At 41.7% G+C, this 27,374-nt stretch overlaps 1 protein-coding gene across 3 annotated transcripts in view; it reads right to left on the minus strand.

Annotated features, from left to right (window-relative positions):
• CDH4 (cadherin 4) overlaps nt 1-27,374 on the minus strand; it is a 455,912-nt gene that overhangs the window by 140,111 nt on the left and 288,427 nt on the right. For all 3 annotated transcript variants that reach the window (XM_035548142.2, XM_035548145.2, XM_035548146.2), the window contains one exon: nt 23,581-23,757. In XM_035548142.2, coding sequence (XP_035404035.1) covers nt 23,581-23,757 — 177 coding nt within the window. The remainder of the gene's footprint in view (nt 1-23,580; nt 23,758-27,374) is intronic.

The raw sequence follows: 27,374 nt of genomic DNA on the forward strand, positions 1-27,374 counted from the left end.
TGTGCCTGCAGGTACTTGAGAGGTCTCATGGACTCCTTCAGCAGCACAGCCAAAGAATCCCCAGGATGTGTTTTTTTTCCTGTGTCTTTTAAGTGACTCAACAGGAGTGACTCATGTAGCATGGAGGCCGAACGCCTTGTTTTCTCTTTCTACACGCTCTCGAACAAGGCAGAAGGTAGACATTCAAAAGGAAAGCCCTCAGCTAGCTGACCTCAATTTAATGCTTCTCGGTGCATCCCAAATGTGGAAGGCTACCGGTGTGATGCATGTAATGCTGGGGAAGGCTGGAGCGCCAAGGAGGGGCCCCACAGCCTCAGCCAGCAGGTAGCACGAAGGAGGGCATGTCCTCAGCTCCACCCGCGTGGGGAAGGCTGAAAATGGGAACCTGTCCTGCCTCCAGCTGGCATTGCTCAAAGCACTTATCGGTCATACACGATCCAAGGTGTCCTCACTGCCTTATCCGTTACCTCTCCTCGGGTGGCAGCTCTGCTGGACCAAGTGTCCTCCGCACCGGTGAGTCTCAGACTTTATGTTCACTCTCCCTAACCTCAGCTGGGAATTGCTTTTGAGGAGCTGCAAGACTGTCTCCCATGAAACACTCCAGAGCACAGAATCTCACAAAGGCAAAGCCAACACCATGGAAGAAACAGTTCTTTAAAAAAAAAAGCAAATGGACCCCTTATTTCTTTTTAAAGCTTGCTCTCAAAACCTAATTTCACAGCATGATCAGTTACTGCAGTGGAATTACTTGCCTTCTTATTTGAATAGCATAAAAATGAACATATTAACAAATCATACTCATAAAATTCACCGGACAACACAATGGAAAAAAATTACACTGCATGAAGAACTAGGTTACAGAAGTTACATCAGCATTTGAATCAGATGTAATATGCATCAACCCAGAGAGCCTGTATATAGAATTAAAGAAATCATTTAATTTTAAAGTAATATTTTATTCAATGCATCTCTCAGTGCATGTAACTGCTAAATGAAATGCACTGCATGCTCTACAAACACATCACCTTGTAAATGAAATACCCACGATATTAAAACCGATATAACATTTATTAAAGCCATTATGCAAAGAACAAGGTTGGATACTTGAACTGCTGAACGCAAGCACTAGTTCTGGCCTCTCGAATGTACACGAACTAAGCAGCTTGTGCCTCTGAAACAATAAATGGAGAAGCCTTTCCTGAGGGTGAGAGTTCATTCCAGCTGGAAATAAATCAACTTTTCCTTCCCCAGAACAAGTAACGAAATGTGCTGCAGCATCAGGCAGAGAACTGTGCAAGATCAGAGGTGCCACTGGCTCTGATGAGCAGCATTACTGCCCCAGCGTAGGGCACCAAGGTGGCTGGTTTGTTCCACATGAGGTCACTGTAAGAGCATGTTAAATCCTCCACAAAGCTATCTGGTTTGATATTGTTTCTTCCCTCTAGACTAATAGTAAAGTTTAATAGTAACGTCTTTCAGGATCAGAATGTGACCTGTTTTCTCAGCAAGGCAGAGGCTGGAGTGCAGAGAGGATTTGGTCTCTCTGCCTTACAGATCTCCTGTGATGGCCAAGGGATATTATAATCCCCAGACTGAAAGAAAAGGAATTATTTACCTGAGAGCCCCAGAGTGGGTTGAGGAGAGGCTGCATGCAGGAGGGAACAGCGTGCTGAAGCCCAGAAGGGCGATGCTGCCTTCTCAGGAGAGGGCACGTGGCTGAAGCATTCGTGTGTGTCTCTAGACATCTTTCTGCATCCCCGCAGAGCATTCTTGCTGGCTAGTCTCCATATATTTTCAAGACTTTGGGCAAGTTTTTCAATCCATGCACCTTTACCATCTTCCTTTTTCAAAATGAAGTGTTGTAGTACTAATTAATCTGTAGGGGATAGGTCTGACTGCTTTAAAAGCACAGCTCTATTGTGTATGTTTGAAGCATATTTTTTAAAGGAAAATCTCAGAATTTTACTTTATACTATCATTTCATTCTAGCCTATGACATTTTCAGCTTTGCACAAAGGATGTCTCTCTGCAGAATGCTAGCAGTTCAGCTGAGTTACACATTATAAAACCCTTCTATTTGCCTTCGAGCCTGTTCAAAATGAATTCTGGTTAGGATATGTGAATGTAAAATGCTCTTGTTTCCTAATGATGCACTTTGAAATGCACTGTAGGAGAAGCTTGATTTTACCCTTCCATAGACACAAAGAGGAGTTCTTGCTTTTAAGTGTTCTATCCTGAAAGATGAATTCACATGAACCACATAGAGCTCAGGCTGCAAGAAAGGCAAATACAAACTCTCTTCCCCATTCCTTTCAACAAATCTCAGTCTAGAACAGAGAGAAACGAAGCATTCATTCAGCAAAAAGGGATTAAGAGACAGACAAGGGGAAAATCCTTTTAAATACTAATATCCACTGAAATTAATCTCCAATCACATCACAAGTGAGGCAGGTCCTTGACAAACAAAAAAAAAAAAACAACCCTCCCCCCCCATCTAAGCATACTCCATGCTGCCAGCCCTACATCTTCCTCCAACCAAAGTCACACAAATCTATGCGTTTCTAGACAAAACTTATTAGCACAACCCTGGAGCAAGCTGTGATTTCAGTTCATAGGTATTATACGCCGTGCTCCACTTAGGAGGATGTCAGCACTCGGTTATCAGAAAGAGCTAAACAGATGCAAACCCCATCACGGTCACTTCTAAAAGCAAGGTAAACCTGACATCTCAGCATTTATTATAAACTGGTGAGGGACCTAATGAGACCGAACAGTTTGGAGAGACTTCACACTAGGATTTGCACTTGTTTATGTATGCGGCTGGCAGCAGCTGAAATGGAAAGGTGGATGTCCTGCAAGGAAGCCTGCTTGCTGTGCAGTTCACATCTGAAAACTACCCATGCCTGTGTTTGAACTGCCCTTCTGGCATGTTATCATACGCTGGATCAGCTGCACTACTCTGTCTGGGAGCTGCCAAATTCTTTTCTTCTTCTTCTTTTTTTTTTTTTTTTTTTTAAATAAATGAAAGCACACATTGGTGCCAATCTCATACAGCTTCCTATCAACTTTGTACTACCCCACGTGGGACCCAGTCCTCCAGCACCTGCAAGCTCTGCTTCGGTGAGGCAGGACAGCCTGGTGGGCAGCACCACGTACTCCCAACCATCCTTACTTGGAATCCAGTGACAGTTCTGTATTTTGCAGCAACACCAAGTGACTGAATTAAAACATTCGAGAACACAAGCTTGGATTTAAATACGCCATGGATAAAAGTATTCAATCTTTCGACTTTCAAATATCTGAGCATTGGGAAATTATGCTGGAGAAAACATGCCTGGACTGACTTTTTCAATAGCACCGCCATCAACTGCTCACTTTCATGAGTCACACACATTGTCCTGAAATGCTGTAGACTTTCTGGTCAGATGTTTCTAACCGTGATCAAGAGAACACCATGACTTTTCATATGGTGACATGCTGATAAAGGCTCTCCCACGCTTAAGTCTGTAAACAGGTATAGCTGCTAATTAATGAATTAAAGAGGAGAAAGAAACCATTGGCAAGAGTAGAGCCTTGGCCCCAAAACTCCTCTGAGGAATGTTCAGTCAAGTGAACAAAGCCCTGTTAGCACCCACTGGCAGGTGCAGTCGAAGCAGCCACTGAAGAAAACCAATGTTTTCCCAGTATTCACATTTTTCCTCTCTGTCTCCCAGCTACTAGGAATTTTTAAAATCCTTTTGCTTTACTAGCACACAGCTGATATCATTACATATGCACAACAGCACCGCACATCAGGCATAAAAACAAGGAGTTAAAGGTCAAACAGCACCTCTCCGATGACAGCACGCATCCGAGCGGTGCTATCTTCTCTTAACCTCCTGCCATCCAAACATGGCAACATGTTCAAAACATAGCGAAGCCGTGAACGCAGCAAGCTGTTCAAATACGCCTTGGCTGCAGATAAATCTTAAGGAAATTAAAGAGTGCGTTTGGATTCAAGTAGAGCTTTCAGCGTTTCCATGCAGGAGGGAGCGGGACAAAGTTATGAGACGGTACGGAAATCGTTTTGCGGTGGCAGGGAATACATGCTTCTTGCTTTGATGCAAGCAGTAAAGTGTTAAAAGTGAAGTATGAAAGCTGTAACCATGCTGGGCAGAACAAGGAAAAATTACTCCCTCGATCATACTGCAGGTTGCCTTGTTTTTATGCGACGATATTCCTGTTTAGTTTAGAGCTACTGTTTTGCATATGAAGATTTCAAAAGTGCTATTAAAGCTTTATCGTAAACATCAGAAGCAGCACTGTTAGTCCAGCCCTGGACTTCTGAACATTTTTAAGTACTATGCTCTCACCAAGAAGAAAGTGGTTGCATTTTCACTATACATAGTTCAGAAAGCTTAGGTTGAATGAATTTGAGAGTTACCAGTTAATATTTCAGGAGCACAACACAACTGTGTTCTAAAGAACAGATCTTGAGAAACTGGGCTTTACCTTTATCTGCAGAAAAGCAATGCAAAATGGAACAAAACCTGTGTAAAAAATAGAATCTTAATAATTTCAGCCAAAATACTGTCAGATTTTGAACACTCAGACCTTTGTTCATTATGAAAAATACATCAGTAACAATGATAATGTGAATGTGAAACACAAACTAAGTTTCAATTTGGTTTAATTTTATTTTTAAAACTAGATTTGATGAGTATTTCCTATAAGCTCTGCTTAAAAGTTACCACCATCAATACCTTAACAGCTCCAGAGCAAACACAAAACAGGTAACGCAGTGGGGGATTACACTAGGTGATTTGGGATATTTGGTTCAGTTCTTAAATACACCCTGGATTTCCCTTCTGACTTTTTCCAAGTCATTTAGCCTCTCTCAGCATCGACAGCATTTGCGTCTGCAATTCAATTGTGAATTGCAGTCTGAAACCACGTACTACTAAATATCTGAGAACAAAAGTCAGGTAGCTAAAGCTATAGATTCACCCACAATTCAATTTGCAAGTGAGAACTGGAGCCATAGGAAGAGAGGCTGGATCTCAAACTTGTTAGAAAATTTACTGCTTAATTTCTGTCAATTCCTCATTTTACATTTTACCAGGTGTCAGCCATAATTCAGCTGCAATTGGTTTTGTGTACTCGTATTATGAATATGCTATGCACTGTTTACTACTCAAGAGCAGTAAGAGCTACTTGGATTTATACAACATTTTAGCATATCTAGTGCTTCAAAGAGCTTAAGAAAAGGAGATAACTCACCAGGACAGCAAGCCAACCTATCCATTACAAAATAAATAAATCAGTTTTAAGTTCAGACTTCAAAAGGGAAACAGGAGATGCCCCACGAAAATCTCTGTAGGTGGAGACTTCCACAGAACAAGAGCTGAGCGGCTGCTGCTGCAGCATCCCTGGGTGACACATCATGGTCCTTGCCCAGCGTAGATTAATGAACAGCGGGAATGGAAATGCTAATAATTAAGAAAAGGTTAAAATGTTCACACTGTGTGAGAACGATGCATAAAAGGATACAACTGGTAAAAATCACTGCAGCAATGCAGATTTTTTTTTTCTTTTCCAGAAACTCAATTCCAACTGGGAATATATTAAGACAAGAAGAAAGGAAACCTCAGAGGAGAAAACCAATGCAAAACAGCCAGTGAAAGCCAGTCAGCTCTGTGGCGTGGAGGCACTATGCACATGATAAACTAAAACTCTATTCTGAACCAAAAGCCATTTGAAAAACAAATTCAGGGAAACACCCAGACATGACAAACCCAGAAATTACTGCCTGAAAATTATTATTTTTCTTTAAAAATAGACACTTATCCACATGAACAGTTTGTGTTCAAAGCAGCATTTGTCCATTAAAACTCTCCTACTCCAGCTGTAATGCGGACTAAGAAACTTAGGGCCAAATTTTCAAGGCACGCATTTAGTACAACTGCTTATTCCATCATCCCATTAAACACTCAAGTGATCAGTTCTGCGATCTAACCAGTCACTTGTGTTTTCACTGACCACGTTTCCCTACCCATCCTGTAGGTTTTGTGCAAAGCTTCACACACAAGTTTCCACAAGAGCTTGCATGCTGAGATTTGAAAATTTGCTCTCAGCTTTTTTTTTTTTTTTTTTAAACTCCCTCTCCCTCCTAAGAAAAAAAATAAAAAATGACTATATTAGTTGTCAACTGCATAGTGAGGAAACTAAACCTTGCAAAGAACAATTATTTTGAGGAATCTGTGAGGGCAGTAATACACAGGAGATTCCTCTTGCTTGTCTGGGTTAAGAGTGGCCCAACTCCATCATTTAACAGGGGTGCACTTGTCAAAGCCTTTGTTGCCAGGGAGCAGCATCCGTCCTGCTGCCCACAGAACAGACCTTCTTCCTTCCTTCACAACTGACACAGAGATCAAGGTCTTGGTGAGTATGTGATAAATGCTCCTTTACACCCCAAGGGTCAGGAGACCTTTCTGTTGCTTCAGAGCAAGCACTTCAAAAGCAACAGCAATAGCCCTGGGCTCATCTGCCTGTAGCGGTACCTGACCAGGGCTGACACACAACCTCGCCTCAAGGGTCTCTGCTCCGGACAGGCTGGAAGCCCTTGTTGTTTTTCTGTGTATGTCATGGTTTTGTTGTTATTGTCCATTTGAAAGGATATTTGAGAGCAGAAGATAAAATTACTCAATATCGATATCCCACAAGCTGTCAGGTCAAAGCCCTAGCTTTGATCTCTCTCCTGCAGCTGGAAGGTCTTGACCTGCTGAAAGAATGAAGTTGTGGATCCTCAGACAGCCCCTCCACCTCCCATGGATTCCTCCCAGCAGACCTGTAATGGCAGCCCAGTCCTGTCTCATCTCCTCTGGGCTCACTAGGGCTGGCACTAATACGTCCCAAGGCAGAACCATGTCCTGACACGGTCCTCTTCATTCACCATGTCTTGCTACCAGCACTATCAGATTCATGGTTTACAGAAACAATTGCATCAAAACCATCCTGGTTTATAACACACATTCAGAAATTGCTTTTGTTATGCGTACAGAGTTCAATACTTGCTGACTGTTAAAACACTCGTACGGATCACTAACTGCAAATTATACCCGACTTTCCATCTTCTCCTAGGCCAGCCGCTAGTACCTGGGACCTTGGTAAGTCCATTAATTCATCTGAACCTCAATTTACCTATAGGTTGAATTGGTATACTTATTTGCTGTAGAGTCCTTCAGAATTGCTTTGTGAAAGGGTTATATATAATGGAAAGTGACCATGAATTGCAAATAGAAAACTAGGGTTCCATCTATTAACAGCTCCTCTTGCAGGTTTTACAGTTTCTCTGAAATCTCAACAACAAGATGCTACAGTTATGCAGAATATTGGCAAAGCCTCATCAGTTGTGCACTATATAGGTACTTGCAAGTCCAATTTATGGCACTACCTAAACCACACGAGGAATGAATGTATAAACTGTACCATGCATGCATACTACATATGTCAAGAGAATTAATAAATACAAGATAGCTTACTTCAAAAATTCAGCAGTCACATTCACTTTCTGCTCCCCAAGAACTGCTTTTGCAACATGACGTAAGGGAAGAACTTCCTATCACTAGTCAAGAAGTAGCATAAGGAATAGCGATGACCCTTCTTCAAACAAGCAAATCAGGATTTTATCGTGTCTTGACCATCATTTTCAAATACTTGTCTGAGATTACATGATTATCTCATAATTTTATTTTTACAGAGAGTTAATTTCCACTTTCATAGCAATTATTATTTGCAAATCCCTAGACTTGAACACAGAAACCAGCACACAAGGAGTTTTCTTCGAAGACGACATTAGCATTATAGCAAAGAACACCTAAAAGGAAAGCAGAATATGGATAGTTCCCACCTGTCCAAAGGATTCTGTTAGCAACTGGTTTCCTAATCACCACAAATTCATTCTCCCTTAGCTTGCTGCAATTATGCTATTGAAACCTGCAGGTCTTTTTTTCCTTCTCCCCTTCTCTTACTCTGAACAGAATTCATTTTTAATGTCTACTGCAGAAGGCCAATATGATACAAAAACCCAAAACATTTCACTACTCATACACTCTTATTCATAATATCACATCAAATTGCTGAAGTAGTACCATATGGCGCTTGAGCACCAAGCCAGAACAAGTTGTTCAGCTTGTCATAATCTCAAAAGCTGCATGAAACTTAAATAATTTCTCTATGAAGTGGAAGATCTTTGGGTTTAATATAACTCATCAGAAATGGCTTCTGCATTTTCCTCCTATTATTTCCCATGTTTTCTCTGACTCGCATTCCATTTTCCAGTGCAAGCTATCAGTTTAAGTGGCTACAACTACAGGGCTGAAAGGCTCTAAAAGCATCCTGTCCATACTTTCTTCTTGATCATTCACCATCAATTTGAATGAATAAACAACTTTCTCAATCACATAGATATATAATTATAAATTAAAAAAAAAAGAACTCAACCAGAATGGCTGAATGAAAAAGATTAATGAAATCTCCCACACTTTGATTCAATCCTTAAAGCAATATCCTCAGCTGCAAAATGTCCACACTTCCACCCGTGCTGTCCTGTAAGAAAATACAGCAACCTCTCAAAAATATTGTAACTGGGACATTTAACTGGTACTTAATTTCAAGGAACAATGACAATGGGAATTCTCAAGGTTTCATCATAGACTGCACTATATTTACATGCTCAATTCCCAAAGACATCACAAGTCCACTCAATTTTTATTACTATTATTTTTCAATATTTCTTACGCTGATGCGTGTAAAGAAAGATTTGGAATGAAGTACGAATGGAGACTGTAAGTGCAAGAACTAAAGACTTGGCTGACCTCACAGCTCTCAGGGACTATGACCAACTGGTTTTGAATGGCTGAGCAGCAGGATCGATGCTATCTGAGATGGAGAATGCACACAGGGAAATGTTCCCAGGACTGCACAACAGCAAAAATTAAAGTGTGAAGACAGAAGCAGATAAGACCACCAAATGGAGGAACAGGAGACAAGTGCACAGAGGGCACAAGGAATGTCAGAAGACATTGAAGAGGAAGGCAGGAATGTAGGCTACAGCATTGTTCTGGAGGGGAAGAAAGAGCATTGCAGAACAGCTCAGAGGGAAAGGTCATTTTAGCAGCTGCTTAACCAATTGAAGAATAAAAGGACAGCACCAAATCAAGCAGAATTTCCTCGTCTTTCTTAGCATATATGTTCAAGCCTGTTTCACAGATGGGATTGGGATAGGCAAGAACTGGTGCTGAGAACCATAAACTGGCACATGTATTCCAGAGACTGCTACTATACAGCCTTTTGCTTAAAAATAAAATATAATTGGGACATGTCTTCTGGAGCTAGCATACATTGGGAGTTCCCAGAAAAACATTTCTATAATGGTTACATACGTGATTGTTCTTTTTTTTTTTTTTCCCCTAGCTATATGGAGAAAAAGCTACTTGTCACCAGCCCAAAGGGAAAAGCATTTGGCTGCATGGGGGAAAGACGGGACTTGTTACATCTGTGGCTTCACAGAAGGAAAGGAATAGCTCTTTAAAAAAGCAAGGCATGCAGAGAATGTCTAGGCTAAATGAGTGAAAGGAATCAGTCCTCCACCCCGATGGAAAGATGTGAAAATTAACAAAACCCCTCAGTTGCTGCACACATGAGATTGGCTACCACCAGGCAGCAGCAGCCTGGTGTCCTGGCCACGAAGCCGGGACAGCAAAACCTGCTGGAACCAGACTGAGACCAGAACCAAGCTGTGACCTGGTGTCCCCGGGACAGAGGAAATGGTGCTGGATGCTCAACCACCTGTGGGGATGCTGAGCACTTGCATCGCTCACTGCTTTGCACGCCTGTGCCAGGAAGTTTGGCCCCTCTTGCCCTCCCTGGCTTTAGATCTTTTTTTTTTTTCCCTTTTGCCAGGCCCAGGTAGGTTTGGACAGCTGATGAGCCACAGGGGGATCAACCCTGTCCACAGAGGTCTGCATCAGCCTGTGTTACTGGGAGGAACTGGGATGCTGGAATTGCTCCACAGATAGTCCAAGCTGCTATGCTTTTTCTTTCAAGGGCTTTTACCTTTAAAGATCTAAAACAGTATAAAAAGACAAGAACCACCATTGCTACCTTCTGTTTTTCTTTATCCTAAGGGTTTATCACCTGACAGAGCACAGTAGTGGAAAATGGTCCTGAGCGTCAGAGATCCACACATTAAAGGAATCTGGGCATAAGACAGGATTTGCTAATGCACCCAGCTATCCGATTCCCATCAGCCCATAAGGGAATCTAAATCAACGAGGATTGATTCTGTGCTTTGCCTGACGCTCCCCCGCAGACCGCCTGAGGTACAGATGTAGCTTCCATCATCGCAGCGCTCCTGACACAAAGAAACACAGGAATGTATTTGTCTTCCCATCCCCTGCAAGGTACAAGGTACTGCAGTGCTCGTGTGCCTGTCTGGGCAGCGCATGTGAGTGCTGCGATGGAGTCAGGCAGGCTGTGTCTCTGCTGCCTTTGCAGGCAGGGGCAAGCTCTGCCTCCGCTCGAGGCTGCTGGATGCTCGGTGAACGAGCCCTGCTCTGGGTGAGGGTTTTGGGGCAGCTATGGGAGAAGTAAGTACAATTTTGTGTGAAGAACTACGGGAAGGCTGCAGCAAAATGGGTCCGGAGAGTGGGTCCACCTACGGTCCCACTACGGGCAACCTTCTCCTACCTTCTCAACAGCCTGGCCCCGGTTCCTTCCATTTGTGCCTCTTAATAAATATATCATCTCCAAGACATATATATTTAAATCTGTACAGAGTGAAAAGCAGAAAGCAGAATAAAATATTTGATATGGACTGCTTTGACGTGCCTTGGTGCAGGGCTTCCATCAGCACAGCCCGAAGGCAGTATTCCGAGCAGTGCATAGAAATGCAGAGCCTGCCTTGCTTACAGCAGGTGTACCGTCTTCAAGAGCTCAGACAACACAACATTTTGCATTATTTTAAATGATGTGTTGAAAGCACCTTATCCCAGAGAAGAAAAAGGGAAATGAAAAAGCTGTTGTGTGTAATTAGCAGCTCCTTTTGATGAATCCTTTCCAACACTACCACCTTTGTGAGAGTACTTTGCTTCTTGAGGAACAGTTCTGATGCAGCCAATGTGGGCAGAACTTCAGAACAGGATTACCAGAGAAGATGAATTGTCAATTACAACATCCATTAACCCGGGCAGAAAACTCTCCCTAATCTGGATTAACTCCTTAAATGCCCGATGCACAATTATAGTAAAGACCGATGGAAAGGGAAACTCAGGCTTTCCTTACTTCAAGATCACACCACTCAGCAGTTATTCTGTTCTTTCAACAATATACACACTCAGTGCTCTGTACTTATGAATACCCTCTATCCAATTAATACCCCATTAAGCCGCACGCCTGCCGTGACTTTATCCTCAGACCACTGTATGGTAGCTTTTAACTCCATAATACCCTGGCATTATTACAATATTAGACTACAAGGGATTGATCCAAAGCTCACTGAGGTTAATGAGGGCTCATTAAATTTTGAATTAGACCCTAACTGCTCCGCAAATACAAAGTGAAGTGAAACAGTACGTGTCAGTTGCAATGACAGAGGGCATAGTAAACTTTAAACTGTAATATTGAATGCTGATCATGACAAAAACAGGCAATAACGGGGAGTGCGTGCGGAAAGCAGCTAAGAGAATTATGATGATGTTACACCTCATATTAAGCAGCTTAGGTTTGCGCCTGTATAAATAGATATTGCCCGGTCTGACTCTGATATGATTTTGTCATTATATGCTCAGACATAGCATAATATTGACACTACAGCTTTCCTTTAGATTTTAGTCTTGAGTTTCACTTTGAGAGTATGATACTAGAGGCTTGAAATCAGTATGACTCCTTCCCTAATTACTGATTAATCAAGAGCTAAGGTTGCTTACATAAAGAGTCGTGGGGAGAAGGAGGAAGTCTCATTAGGAACAAGAGGTTAAAAAAAAAGAAAAGGAGGGGGACATTTTAACAACTGGATGGATACAGAAAGAAGAAAAGAGCTGATTTCCTAATAGCATGTTATACCTGAATGTTAAATTTTGTATTCATGTCTAATTAAAAAATTATAAGAAAACATTTTAATACTTGCAGATACTGTGGGTTATGGTTCAAAAGGAATAATAAAGTTTTTTTTTGTCTTTTAATGACTTCAGAAATACATATATGTTGTGTCACTCTGTCCCTTAGGTGCTCAAAAGGCACAGCAGCTGTTTCATAAATTTTGAATTGCCTTTTCCTTTAGCATACAAAAATCTGTACCATAAACATAACGCTGTCTGAAAAATACTCAGTAAACCTAGACAGTTGTTGGAAATGTTTCCTCCAATATTTAAATTCTTCTCTTAACAGGAGTTTCCCTGCAAAAACAGATGCTAACGAATAGTGTTTTTGCCATCAAGCTGAATGCAAAAGCTTTGGTGCATTCTTTCTTTTTTTTTTTTTTTTTCCATGGAGACAATAGAGGGTGCATTTCCCATCACTGAAAGAAAACTGCCACCTTGCTTCTCAATTGTTTGCTTTCAAATAATAAATAACAGCTATAATCTTCCGTTAAAGATTTATGTTCTGATGATGTCTGATGTTTCTACTCTAATTTCTTTTTGTTAGATGCAGCTGAATGCCATTTACTGGTAAGTAAATTGTGTCATCATTTCACTACAAACCACACCACTGAAAACATTAAGATGGCCAAACATTTATTTTTGCTTTCCAACTCTTTGAAATCCATTGAGAGAGCTGCGGAATAACCAGCAACACTTTTTAGTTAGGATCCTTAACCTTAATTTCTTTCCCCCTCTCTCCTAATATGCTTCCTTCCAGCGCTGTTACTTCTGAAATAACTCCAAATAGCTTACGGTGTGTGCAGAAACACTGCCTTTTAGCTGCCACAATTTCAACAGTGGCTTGGAAATACAGCAGATCGGCCATTTTCCCTGAATTCTTTGAGCGGGGCACACAGCGAGCCGCAGCTTTACCGCTTCCCATAGCAGAGGGGTTGGAGGACCACGTGTGGCCAATTACTCCAACAGGGAAAGTACTGGCCCCATATCCAACCTTCTCACAGCGTCACCCATGCCTTTCATTTCACAGACAGAAACAACAAGCCTGCCCAGCATTTCTTCTACCTTAAACCACCCCACTTTTTATGACAATAAAATTAGCTACTTTGCTTAAGTAAATGTTACAGCTCACGAAGCCTCGAAGCACAAATCAAGTAAGTCAACTGCAAAACAGCCTAGCAGGGCTGTAAAACCAAGTACAGGTGCAAACACCTCCTCAGGTCATTTAATATCTTGATTAAAATGAGCAGAGATCGCAAGTGAAAAAAGATGTCCGGAAGGTGAACTGTCCTTGTAATGTCTGCCAGCACTACAGCATTTAAAGCTCTGTTAATGTTTTCAGTATAAACTTTCAGTTTTGTGGGTTTATAACTCCAGTCATAGAGGCTTTGTGCTGGACTCCAAAACTCAATGCCCAAAGCAGAAATGTTCAGGTGAAGCTTTGCAGGGGGTGGCCATACCCTGGTGGTTTGTTATGGCAAGACTGAACATGCTGCATGACTTTCCTTTTTACTTCTAGATGTTATATATATAACCCAAAATATATATCCCCAAAATCATGCATAGAGCTGAAGCAGGGAGAAGACCCTTTACACACGTTTATGGGAAAGCGCTCTAAAACATCCTCTCACTGGAATCACAGCCTGCACCGAAGCACAGCCCCGTCCCACACAGGGCTCCCACCGTCTCATACCCAAGATGTGATCAATCGCTGGTGGGGTGGCACCAGGGGTGTGCAAGGCTAGGTCCATGCTCAGCAGCCCCCCATCACTATTAAATAACACCAAAGCCTTGTTATCAGTTTCTACCCGCTCATTAGCTAGCTTGCTCTCTTTCACACAAGACGTTTAAGTTTTGGCCAGAGCAACTTTGCTCTCCCCTCTAGCCTCTTGTAGCTGAACCCTGCACCACACTCCGCACATTCACTCACCTTGAAGCCCTTTGCCAGCATCTCTCCCTCATCCTTAATGAAGGACAAACAGTCCCTGCTCTTCCTAGAGGCTTTTTCTGCAGAATACCCACAGTTTTAGGTCAGCCGTAGTCAAGAACACCTCAATCCTCCCCTGAGAGGAGGACTAAATCTGTTGCACCTGCAGCCAATCCTTGCCCTCTGCAAGGCTGAACTCAATCTGAAAAGCAACTGCAGGGGCTTTCAGAGGATGCACAACTTTCTTGTGTTTCGTGGGGTGAAGAGAAATTCATCTCTCTTTAACTAGTACCAAAAATATGAAACCAAGTTCCCCAAAGTATGAAATTGAGGCCTGCTGGCTAGCTTTTCAGGGCAGGCTCCTGGCTTGGTGTCTGCTAGACAGAAAGGAATACACTTGCATAGCATATGTGAGGCTTGGACGGGTGTGTACATCTGGAAGCATGGCCTCTGTACGCCTGCAGTCCGTGCACAGAAATGTAAATAACACAGGGATTGTCAGGAAAACTATAGGCATGGCCAAAGAGGTTGGTGCTGCATAACACTGAATGCTTGGTCTTAATCCAGTAAGGCACTACTCGTGTCCTCAGCTTTCAGTCACTAAATAGACTCAGAAGAGACATTGGAACTATGTAAAGGCTCAAATTTAGGCACGTACTTAAAATCTCTGCTGAACATTGGCCAAAATGTTCAGTACCATCTGCATATACCCAAACTGCCTCGGGCAAAATGTTTCCCTTAATATAATCCAAGGTTTTGTTTGTTTGTTTTTCAGTTGTCTAACTGTTCAGCTAGGAGGAAAATGTCCTTTAAATTAAGGAAATTAGCAGCAAATATGAATCTTATTAAAAATATGGTCATTATTAAAAATATGGTAAGAGCAATGGAAAACAGAAATAGCAAAGAGATTAAGCCTTTAACAAAACCGTAGTAAACTGCTGCACATCCACTCTTTGCTGCTCCCCAATCTAGTCATGGCTTACACCTCTCATCAGTCTGCATTAGACATAGCTGAGAAAGGATTTAGCCAGTGACACCTTTATCTCTGAAAATCTCAGCTGTTATAAATAAAACAATTAACTGCAGCAGTGAAAGCTTAAAATTAGCCCAAGAGTAAATTCTCTAAAATCTTAAAAGCTGGCATCTTAAATTCCAGGGTACTGAATTTAATTCTTCAGCAGTGCAGACTAGTGAGAACATATGCAATACTAAAGAAAGAAAAAGTGTGGATTTTTTTTTCCTTCATATCTTATTCCAGCTTAAAACAGTGAATTTCAGCATCAGCTTATCTGTCGAGGTTATATCTGCACCATCATTCTGCAAATCCAAACTCACACCCACACAGCCCCCACTACGTCTTTGGGACTCTATCAAGGAAGCCTCGTCCCACAGTAACCTATTACTAACATGGGTGATGAGTGTTAAATAATGAACTATTGAAGCAGAGAGGCAGATTGCAAGTCTTTGTTTGTGTCTTAGTTTTATTATTATTATTCTTTGGAAAAGGCGTAAGCAAGCCCAAATCATCTTCTTAGCAAATTAACCCACTGTTTTTGTGTACCCTCTGTCTTTACAGATTTTCAATAGCTTTTGTGAGCTGTGTACGTAAGCTCTGACTATGCCTTCCTGCCTTTGCCTCTACACATAATGACAGCCATACTGAGTGGCTATTACAGTTATCTCACTTTCTGTAGAGGATGGGGATGTAATGATATGCTGCAATATGTGCAATGGGGTATTACAGCTAAATACTCTTTGGAGTGATTGATGAACTATTTTGCAGTATGGCTGGTACGACAGTTCAAGGTGAGGGGTACTTATCCTTCTGTGCTTCCTACTTTTTCTGTTCTCTAGGTGAACTCAGAGCAGGAGCTAAAAGGTAATGGCTAGATGGGGGTTGTGTAATCAACTGAGAGCAAGCAGGGAAAGAGAGCTGCTGCTTAGTCCCTGCATGGTGGCGGACAAGCACCTTTGCATCCCTGTACATTAGCAGACCAGATGTGCAGACCTTGCAGCTGAACTCAGACATGAAATACAGTGACTGAATATAACCATCAAGAAAAGATTTCTGAATACTCAATAAAACCTGAATCCATTATGAGATTTTTCTAATAACCCAAGGACAGGACCAGATGCTGATACCTGGAGAATGTTGCTCATGGTTGTGACAATACCTCTGTGATCTTGGATAGAGTCTCTCTCCCTTTCAGACTTGATTTTTTATTTGTGAGACACAGACCGCCCTCACTTATGCAAACAGGTTGAAAAGATCAGCCCCGTATGGAAAAGCAAAGACTGTATAGATCTAAATTGCAGGTTTTGTTTTATTTTTTTTAAAGTAGAAGTTGGTGTTATGGTCACAAATAGCTATCAGTGTATCCCTCTCTGCTGTACCCTGGAGATTCTGAATGACTGCAAAACAGGTTAAAACATCATATGTGATGTCAGACCAAAGGTCTGTTATCTGGCTACCCTTTCTGTTTCACTGACTGTACCCCAAATTTTCACTGTCCTTCACTCTTCATAACATCTCTGTTTTCATGCTTGCAATATTAGTAGTTACATGTTGCCTTTGCTTTTTAGGAATGTATGTAAGCACGAGTCTGACCAGAATCTGTACCACTAGGTGATCATACCTATACATGGCTATAAGTTTTAAGACACAACGTACCAAACACAACCACTGCTCCTGTAACAATGGCACCTGAACAATCAACCAAAAACGTATCATCCTAGGATTTCATTTAAATCTTATCAATGAATTTTGATGCTTCTGAAATTTTATGCTGATGCTTCCTGATCTGAATGGGAGCAGAGTCTCATTGCTGCCAATGGTGTTAGAGAACCTCAGGTTTTATGCTGTGTGGGAATTAAAAATCTGTATTTTTTTTTTTTAAGCCATTGGGACTATATTTCATGGAAAATTTATCATTTCCAAATTGCATGGCATTTTAGGATTTAGTGGGTCTTTTTCCCGCTTACATTACTATTCCCAAAGCATTTTGGAAAACGGCAAAATCTCAAGGGAAGTATTTTTAGCTGAATTGGGCAATGGGAGTTCCTTGATATTTGTCCGCAAAGTGTCAATCACCTTAAAACCCCAACCTCATTTTCAACAGTTCTCCTTGAGTAAGTAACAAAGCTGGGCTGGCAAAATAAAATTCTTCAGTAACATACCAACATATTCAGAACCACAAGGCACCGAATTCCCCCTCAGTCTGGATCTGAATGCATAAATAAATAAGGCTCTTGCATTTCTTTCTGCCAGAAGATTGTATTATTCCATTCTGCAATAATGGAAAAATGCAGAGCACAGGCAAGATTTACTGTCTGAGTTTTTACTGCAAGACTTATGTCAGTAGAAAGGCATTCATGCTCTTGGGAATCAAAGTGAGATTCACCCATTTGTGGCAGGTGTTTTAAGCACTCAGCCTAACAATCTACCCACGCATGGCACTACAGCAATTCAACGACTAAATTAAATCTCTGAATATTAAATTAATGATGGAAATCTAAAATATTAATATATTCTAATTGAATATTCTGCGATAAATTATCTGGGCATTCTCAGCAATTTGATTTTACTTTCATTTCTTAAGGAACTTTCAGCTGCATAAATACAGCTATTAAAGCAATTCAAAAAGGGAACATTTTCTGCTCAGACAAGAGAACTCTAAACACAAAGAATCTAAAAATTTCTTTCATATGATTGATTAAATCATAGAGCCCAAGACAGCTGAATCATTAAATGACTGCTTTCCTTCAGTCCCTCTGGCTTTAGCAAGGACAATATATATTCCCCATGGGTCTGAATACAAGGAAATACAATATATATAATTACAGTATAGGCTTGAATGCTGTTGTAAGAGAATTTCAAATGGAGCATTTATGCTGTAGCTGCACTTTTCAATCCATAATGCTATGTGTGCGCACGCATGTAATGCCCATAAAGCACTGGGCATCTGCTTTCTTCGACCTAGATTCCCAAATGGAATACGCTGGTGTAGCCCCACCAGCTTTGGCAGAGATGCCTGAATTCACATCAGGATCTGGCTTGCTATTTCTGTGAAATGATGGGAGAGTTAAGGGTGACATCCAGTCTTCACATGCCAGGAAGAATACAAACAAAGGAATGTAGTTTGAAGAGTATATACAGTGTGGTATGTATTTAGGAACCTGCTTTAAACTGCCTGTTTATACAAAATTTCAAATGAAGGTGTCAAGAGAACATTTTCCTTTCTCCTTTCATCCAAAGTGTGCAGAGTCCTGCTTTGGATGCATGCTCAAAAGGGACAAGTTCATACCAGAGCTGAGAACACAGCAACACCTGACTGTGCTTAATAAAACATCTTTCTGCTAATCTTTCTCCGTTTGGTTTCAAGCTGGTTTGTGTCATGAAATCACAGCCAAGGGCTGTTGCAATCCACCATCCTTCATCCATCTTTCAAAGAAATCTGTGGCTCTACAGAGCAACACCGTGTGCATGATGGCCCATCTCCTCTCCACCTTCTTGGCTTGCTCCTTTTTATCTCTCTCTGGCTGCCACGATAGAGACCAAAACGCCTAATTTCCAAATTTCAGCCGATAACGCTCACAGGGGTACCAAAGATGAGATGTACTGAGAGCCAGAATCATCACTTTTTTGTTGTTTGTGGCTAATAAGGCAAAAGAAACACCTATTCCCACAAAGAACAAGGGAGATCTAGGCCTATTTGTAATCAAGGCTGTCCATGTCTCTCAGGAGAAGTGAGGTCTGACATCCTTGGGGAAGAATTTGTGAGGCCTTTTCTCAACAAACCTTCTCTCACCACAGACAGATGCCATCTGTCTTGCAGCTGGAAGTTAATGGATTCTGAACTGCCAATTTCACAGCAGCAAGCAACGTCATTGATACAGCAGGCATGAGGGATTTCCTACAATAAAACTATTTAAAAACAGTGCAAAGGTGCATGCTGAAATACCTGTGATGAGCAAGGGAAATGGCAGTATTGAGGGCTGACAGTCCATGACAGTGGGGATTTTCACAGTATACCTTACAGGCACATCCAGCACTGGGATTTTGGACTTTTGGAGAACTGTCTCACTACGTCTATTTCCTGAACTAGGACAGGCTACAGCACCCAAATAGCCTGCGGAGGGCAAGACTCTGTTATCAACTCTTTTCATATTAAATATCTGATTTCACCATATAGCTTAACATGTGCTAAACCCATCCACAAAAACACTGGGGTTCTCCAGCATGCTGAAAAGAGCTCTCTGCTCCATTAACATGCATCATGCTGCACAAAACCCAACCAATCAATGGCACCTCTGCTAAGAAGCAACACAAGAGTCTTCAGGTATATTATATTCCGCCGACTTTCCAAACCACTTCAGGACTTTCTGATTAAATTTACATAAAATGCATCCTTCCCTCTTATTCCCTGTTATACACATTAGATTATTTATAGTAGTCTTGTGTCTGAGATTACCAGCGTTCAGATATGAGGGAGCATGCTGTGCCTGTAGCACGCAATCAAGGCAGTTTGTAAGGGCACTGAGATTCCGTTTTGGTCATCCGCAATGGATTTTCTTGCCAGCGTAATGAGAACAAACAAGTTGTTTATTGTAAGAGATCTCACAGGCAAAATTCACCTGTTTCAGTTCCAGATTTGACACAGGCAAGTTGGGAAAATTAGGGTCACTGCAGATCAAGTTGGAGACAGGCAGCTCATAACAGCTCTAGAAAGACCCTAGAGATGAAGCTGGAAGCTTGGAGCTTTCCTAAGGGTGAATACAATTGCAGTGGTTGATACAGGAGCCTGTTATCTAAGCTTGCCATGACTAAAAGCTGCTCCTCTGTCTTTTAAATGAATGCTTTTCATACAGCCCAGTGAGATTGGCTAGGACTTCAGCCTCTAAAACTACCAGAATATTTCCATCAGAAGAAGCTAGAGACTTGCATGTGGACCCAAAACTGAGGAAACTTTTAGAAGTTAAAAAAAAGGATGAAATACAGGATTAGCTAATAGATAATTAGATAATAGATAATTAAGAATTAGCTACACATGTAGCTAAAAAGCATGAATCAGAAAATAGAGGGTACTCAGCAAAGAAGCAACTATTTAATATGCTATCTTAGTTGATCAGTGTGCCTGCATGAGTCATTTGCTTGGGGAAGGATAGGGATTTCATATTGTTTTTGTATTTTTAATAGGCATTTTTATGGACCTCATAGTTATAATAATGAGAGTACCTGACAATTAGTGATGAAATTATCCTCACTACAGTAAAATATTTCACAGCATGTAAAATATTATTCCTAATACAAAGGTGGAAATAAAGCACAAGGAAATTAAAACCAAGAATTTCATAAATGTTTGCAAAATAAATATGCATATACCGAAAAAATTTAATAACTTTCTTCAGCTTGAAGAGAAAACCAAAATTTGCAAAACACTGATACCAATAAAAAAAAAATTATACCTTATACATAAGATGTTTATTTACAACCTCTGAAGAACTGGTCCATTATTTGTATTTAGAGGCAGATTTTTTTCAGCAGCTGAAACTCATCAGAAATTCCTATTTTTTTTTTTTTTTACATACTGTTTTTCTTAAACACATTTCCTAGTTAGTGTGGTTGATGCATATGAACAGACACGGATGTTCCTTTGAAAGAAAAAACCCTGTAATTAACAGAGGGTTTTTTTGGCAGGAATAATGTTGTGACTTCTTTCTTTTTACATTTTTTAAAAAGTTTTTCATTTAATGTATTTTATCAGAATGAAATGCTTTAATGAGCACAGAATTACAGTTGATCCCAGCTGAACCAGATAGGGCTGCATTTCGAGGTGTGTGACTCCCATCAAGCTACGTTCACCTTTGCTATAATTTAAACTTCATTCAGGCACAGCCTTGCTAAAAATACTGACAAGTAACTAATCAACTTCCATAAAATGGAATTTTTACCTTCACAATAGGAAGCAGGAGTAGGAGGGAACCGAAAAGATTTGCCTATGCATTTCAAATTAGTCTGACCTATAAAAACACAACCAGCAAGTGGTACAATGAAAATGTACTTCTGGTAGGGCTTTTTTTTTTTTTTTTTTTTAGTATTCAGATTTTTCATGACATCCTTTCCTTTCCTTCCATGTAACCAGAACCAAAGATATGATAATGGAGGGACTGGTTTCCATTAGTTATACCTATAAAATGGAAATACAAGCAGGGCTCTCCGGAGCACAAAAAGTCCAGTGCCCAGGAACTGGCATTAAGTTTGAACACTTTATAAAAACTAGCAGAGAAAACTGTGACAGACTTCTTTCCATACAAATGAGATTTGTGCTGTAACTTCACATGTGCACTTCTAGCTCCAGTTTGTGAGCAGATGGACACAAAAATATTCAGCGCCCAGTGAGCAAAAGCATGGGAAATCAGATCAAAACTGTTACCTAGATCTAGGAGACAGCAGAATGCTCCAGGGCAATCTGAAGATTATGTGGATGGAAATAAGCAGATAGTGCTGGTCTTTGAAGACGTCAGTTTGTCCTGTTCTGGATAATTAAAGAGCAAAGCCTAACAGAGAAAGCTGTAACTCCTGCTAGGAATCACCCAAGCTTCATATTCAGGGGCCAGCAAGTAGGCCAGTTGCTGCAGATGAGAAGAAACTTGACCCAAGCCCGAAACATCAGGGGTTCTCACGCTTAATCAAGTTACACCATTTGTACAAAGCTATGTTCTTCCGTGTCATTACAATACTTTCTGCATGTCCGGAGAAAAGGAAAGCAGCACTTTATAAATCATTTCTCACTTTCTTACCCCATTTTTTTCCAGTATTTTCTCTAGCATCTGTATTTAAAAACCACAATGGAACGTATTTTTGTGACAAACTGGGAGCCCTCTGTTTCCAACAGCGAGTTTGTCTTTCCAAGGTTACCTTTCCAAGGTTACCAGTAGTATAAGTGATGAATATAAATTCTCCTGTACCTAAATAAAATTTAACATTTGCCACTTCCATTAATACTGGTGTATTGTATTCCCGAGGCCTCCTGTTTTATCTCCAGACTGTAAGAATAAAAACTGCCACAGAGATTTCAGTCCTTATAAATCAATAAATGTGCCATGGCACAGTGGTGCCAAGTTGTCCTTGCTGTCTAGTCAAACCCAAAAGAAATCAACAGGGAGTGGGGCAGGGCATAAGTTCGTTTTGCAAGTAGCCCACTTATTTTTCACAGGAATTCAGGAATCAATCTAAATTATTAATCTGATTTATGGAAGTATTTTGACACATTCAGTAATTTTCCTCTTCAGACATTTCTTCAACTTGCTAGGACAAAACATTAACAGGTCACTCCTTACCCAGCACTGAAGAACATACAGTGACTCCTTGGCAGGCTCCTTTTTCTAGGACAGACACAAAAACATTTGCCACCTGGTACTTTTTTTTAAAAAAAATTATTATTATTCCTTGTAACATCTCCATAATTACACAAACAAATGTCACCAACAATTCAAGTGTACCTAATACTCAGTGAATTGAGCACCTGTACCTTCAGTCATTACAAGAGTCACTGCAAAGTTCACCTGGACTTCTAAAGGACTCAGCCAGCTCCTTGTGTGCTCCCAGACATTGGTTGCGCAGAAGAGTTTGAGCTAATTTGTGTGAAACAGATAATGATAACAACTCATTTGAATCCAGGCACTGTTTCAAGATGACTAGGTGAACTTCCTGAAAAGGGATGCCAATTGCGCACCACTGTTGCTCAAAATAATTTCTGAAATTTTGTAATTGTCACCGTTTTCTTCAAAGGGAAGAGCTGAAAAAGCCTGACAGAGAATTCTTTTCTTACAATCCTTCTACTGCTCCAAAAAATACAACCAGCGCCCGTAAGAGGAATAGCAATGTGTAATTGTATTTTGCTAACGCTTATCAATAGCAATAATATATCAACCAAATGGTGTCTGTCAAGGCTTCTTTCCCCTTCTTTTTCTTTTCCTGTCATCCAATAAACCATCACAGAAAACCACATGGGCAAACTTGATCTCAGTGATCATCCTTGTAAAGAAAGAAACCAGCAACATGCAGAGGGTGAGGGATCCATCTGCGGCGGCAGGCAGCCAACCTCATCAAGCCCCACCACGCATCTGCACTGCGACTCGGTGCAGGAAGGGAAGGATGCAGCACCCCCTCAGTGCTGGGTGTCACCAAGCCCAGCTTTACACCTGCAGCCGTTTTCTGGATGAGAGCGTGGGCAAAGTGCCATCTTGGCATCAATGCCGGCGTCTCCTGGGGGACTGGCTGGAAGGAGGCGATTAGGCTGCTGTTCAGCTGGGGGAGGGAAAACTGGGACAATTCACTTCAGAAAAGCAGTGCTTCAGCAGCGTGTAAAAGGCAACTTTTCCTGCACAAGGAAGGAAGAACAGAGAGCCCCTACTTCAAACCAGCCTTCCCATGCCACGAGCTTGGACTGCACCTATGACTTCACTAGACCCACTGCAAAATTACCATTATCTCTATTTCTTATTTTGCCTTACCCGAACCAGCTGCTGCGGAAAGGGGCCTCTCGAATTTTCTGGCACGTTGATCGGTGGGATGACCCAATCTCGCTTTTGCCGCCGGAGGCCATTAGCGCTCTGATGCTGGCGCCACGGGAGCAGGGTGTCGCTTTGCTGCTGCGCCAGTTCCCCAGGTATGCTCTTCCTTCCCTTTGGCTGTTTAGGAAGCAATAAAACAAACCCAGTTAGTCTTTTCCTCGCTTCTTAGGACCTCTCCCAACAGCAGTGCTTCCCTGTGTGCAAATGGTCACATGTAACTGTGAAAATTATTGTTATTAACATGATATATTTCTGCATCACAAAGACACAGTATGCTTTACTGGCAACTCTGCTGCCACTTCATTTTCACAGATATATGGAGCTGTCACTCTCAAATCAAGATGCCTCCCAGAATATATTGACTTCATTACACCAGCTGCAGGGAGCGTTAGCAGCACTTTGGGGTAAAGACGCTTCTGCAAATTTCTAATAAATGCAACCTACCAGAACACAGTAAAAAAGAAGAAAATTCCTTTAATGCCTATGTCATCGGTTCAGGTTTTATAGTACAAAGTTACCCTGCTCCTTTGCATTAACAGGGTTACAACAACCTGTGGTCTGTGGTTCTGCAGATGTATCCTGCCAAACCAAACAAATCATGACCAGAGGGAGGGTCAGCTCCACGGCTACAAAGGTGAATTAGTTCAACTTCTTAGTACCTCATGAGAAATGACCTTTTTATAAGAGCTGGCTTCTGAATACAAATCTCAAATACATATCTCTCTTTGTAGGCTGGAAAGTGTAATATATCTCAGTCAGTAAAAAAAATTCGTTATTTAGAATGCTTTTGAGTCATTCTTTATGATTTTTTTAAAACTTCTGATTCTGCCCATGGCAACCTTTGGTGTTGGTCACATAAAAATCCTGCAGCATAGAAATGGAAATGGTGGAACCATGTTTTAGACTTCAAGAGCCTGGTACAACGTTAGAAGAATTTTGCTGTACAGAACAAAGAATCAACAAAATGCAGATTTGGAAATGTAGGCCCTTCAGAAGTTACCGAGTCCTGGTATTTAAATGTTCTGTGGCCTTCTAGGATTCCAGGAGTTACTTAAGAGAAGTCCAAATAAAAGGAAAAATAACAAGGACAAGCTTGTTGAAAGCAATTTCGTGTTCCCATATGACCTGTACTTCCAGAAGAAAATATTTAAACTTTCAGAGATCAGAAAGATTGGAAGCCAAATTCTCTAGATTTGAGGTAAGATCCGGTGGGAATACAAATCTCTGAATGTTAAAATTTTCAGCAATTTTTGCTCAGAAAATACAATCTATCCAAAACTCAGTGCCTCATATTAGGTGAGGTGGTAAGAGCACGGCCACCTCCTCCAGCCACTGCTGCCCAGCACCATTCCTGTCGGGCGCTGGGGCCCAGCCGGGTGCCCTGGGGTCTCTGCCCACGCTGGGGGATGTGGCTGCTACTTTCCCCCTTACAGATTCAGGTGGTAGCAAAGCTGAGCATGTATCCCAGAGACACACAGAGAGAAAAAGGACACTGACATGACCGGCCACTGACTTGACCAGGGCAGCCTTTGAGAGCACTTACACACAGGGCTCACATAAAACACAGACAGCCGAGACTCCTTCCTGCTCTCTGGCTGGTAGGGACAGAAGTTCACTGGTGAAGGCACACACAGCGCTCTCCAGCTTCGCCAGCACATTCACAGATCCCTCAAGCACCAGCACAGCCCCTCTGTCAGCCCAGCAGCCCTGCCTGGATCCCGGCCCCCTTACCCACCTCACGATCTCCTCCTCGCCAGCTGGTCTGGCCTGAAGTTTAATGCACACATACAGCACCAGTACTCGCACCTATCCCTCACGCACACCCCATTCACACGTCCACCAGACGTACAGCACAGAATCCTTGCCCACCAAATGCCCCAGCCTGGACCCAAGGCCCTGCTATTCACTGCCTGGTCCAGCTTAGGATTTGCTAGAGAATACACACACGCCAGGTTGGGGGAGATACGGACGCTTGAGTCCCCAGCAGCTGGCACCAGGTGCATTGGCTGTGACCTGTGGCCCCATTCTGGCCACCAGTGCAGAGCCAACGCTCACCTCAGTCATGCCAGCCCCCCCAGCAGCTCGTCTGGGAGCACACACTGCTCCCACCCCAGGGGCTGGGGGCAGAAGGCCCCAGCTCGCTCCAGTAGCTGGTGCTAGGCCCAACTCACTCCAGTAGCCGGCACCACAGGCGGGGGACCTGCACTTGGCTCCCATCGCTGCCTCTCTTTCTCCTCATCCCTTTGCTGCCTTGGAAAAGATCATTAGTTCTTTAAGGTACCCTTAAAAGAGCAGACACTTTCCCTCTGCATACCCTTACACCCCAAACCCAAGAAAACCACGTAGCACTAGGAAAAAAACAGCAAAAGTGTTTTGGAGGCTCTTACAATTTTAAGCTACAGTAACTTTCAGTTTTACTCCAAAGGTGCAAACTAAAACATCCCACACACATTTGCAAGCAGTTATTTGTAGGCACTGAGTTCAGTGAGAATCATTGCTTTGGAGTTTATAGTTTGATGTAAATCCATCCACTAGCACATTTCAATTCTTGATCTGGAAGTGGAATGAAGCAGGCAGTCACCTGAAAACTAAACAGTATATGCATCTCAGCGGTGGTTCCCAAGCTGTGTGGACCTTCTGGATGCTGAAAGTTGGACATCGCAGCAAGGAGGCCATTCTCACAGCTTGATTGTGGCCCTGATTGGTGTTACCTGTGGAGTGCGAACATCTACTGGCTGCAACTATTGGAAGCATTTGTGCAAAAATGCATCTATTTTTACTGCAAACCTTAAAAACGAGCCAGTTCGAACAGAGCAGAGATTTCACAGAAGAGACAAAATGCAGCCTTTTTCAGTCACGCGCATAGCCACATTTCTCGAATCCTCTCTCATGCTAATTTATGCCACCAAGGTGACTGGTGTTTTGTGTTTGCTTGAATGCTGTTTTATACACCTTCACTAAGCATCGCCACTAAGCTGCTGCAAGATCACTACAGTACTGTTCAATATTTAGATGTTGTTCTAAAAATATTCACTTAAGTGTGTAATGAACAAAGAAAGAGCATCACGCTACAACAGTGGGAGACTTTTTTGGGATATTCAAGATATTGACAGGTACTGTTGAACTCATTCTTCCTATGGGATGCAATATGCAACTTCCTATAGAGTTTTCATCTAAAAGGGGCTTTATCACCAGAAAGATATCTTTTCTTTTCTGAACACAGATGAAAACAATGTTATCTCAAGAAGATACCCAGAAATGAATGTCAACATGGAAGAGGACTACCAGACAAGAGCTACAGAAAAGTAGCTATACCCCCCCCCCCTTTTTTTTTTAATTGGTTTGTGATTCCCAAATAGGATTCCTTTGAGAGCAGGTATTTGGATCAGTTTATATAATTGGCAAGTGAGCGTGGGGACAGATTATGAAAGGATGGTCAAATAATTTGTGCTCTGCTGAGTTTACACAGTGGAATGAGTCTGAACTAAAGACAGACTTGAGAATTAACATGAATCCCAAAGCTCCGCGTATACTGAAATAATTAGTGTCAGCTCAGCAAGGCAGTACCAGCCTTTTTAGTCTTTATGAAATATTTGCTGGCAGGTGACTAGACAGTGACTAGCTTGCTTGTCACTCTTGATGATGTTTTCCTACATTAGAATAAATCATCAACATGACTCTGAATTTGGTATGTAGAATTTCAAAAGCATCTTGCGACAACTATTTTTTTTAAA

Source organism: Cygnus atratus, chromosome 16 (genome assembly GCF_013377495.2).
Source record: "Cygnus atratus isolate AKBS03 ecotype Queensland, Australia chromosome 16, CAtr_DNAZoo_HiC_assembly, whole genome shotgun sequence".
In the NCBI taxonomy this organism is placed as follows: Eukaryota; Metazoa; Chordata; class Aves; order Anseriformes; family Anatidae; genus Cygnus; species Cygnus atratus.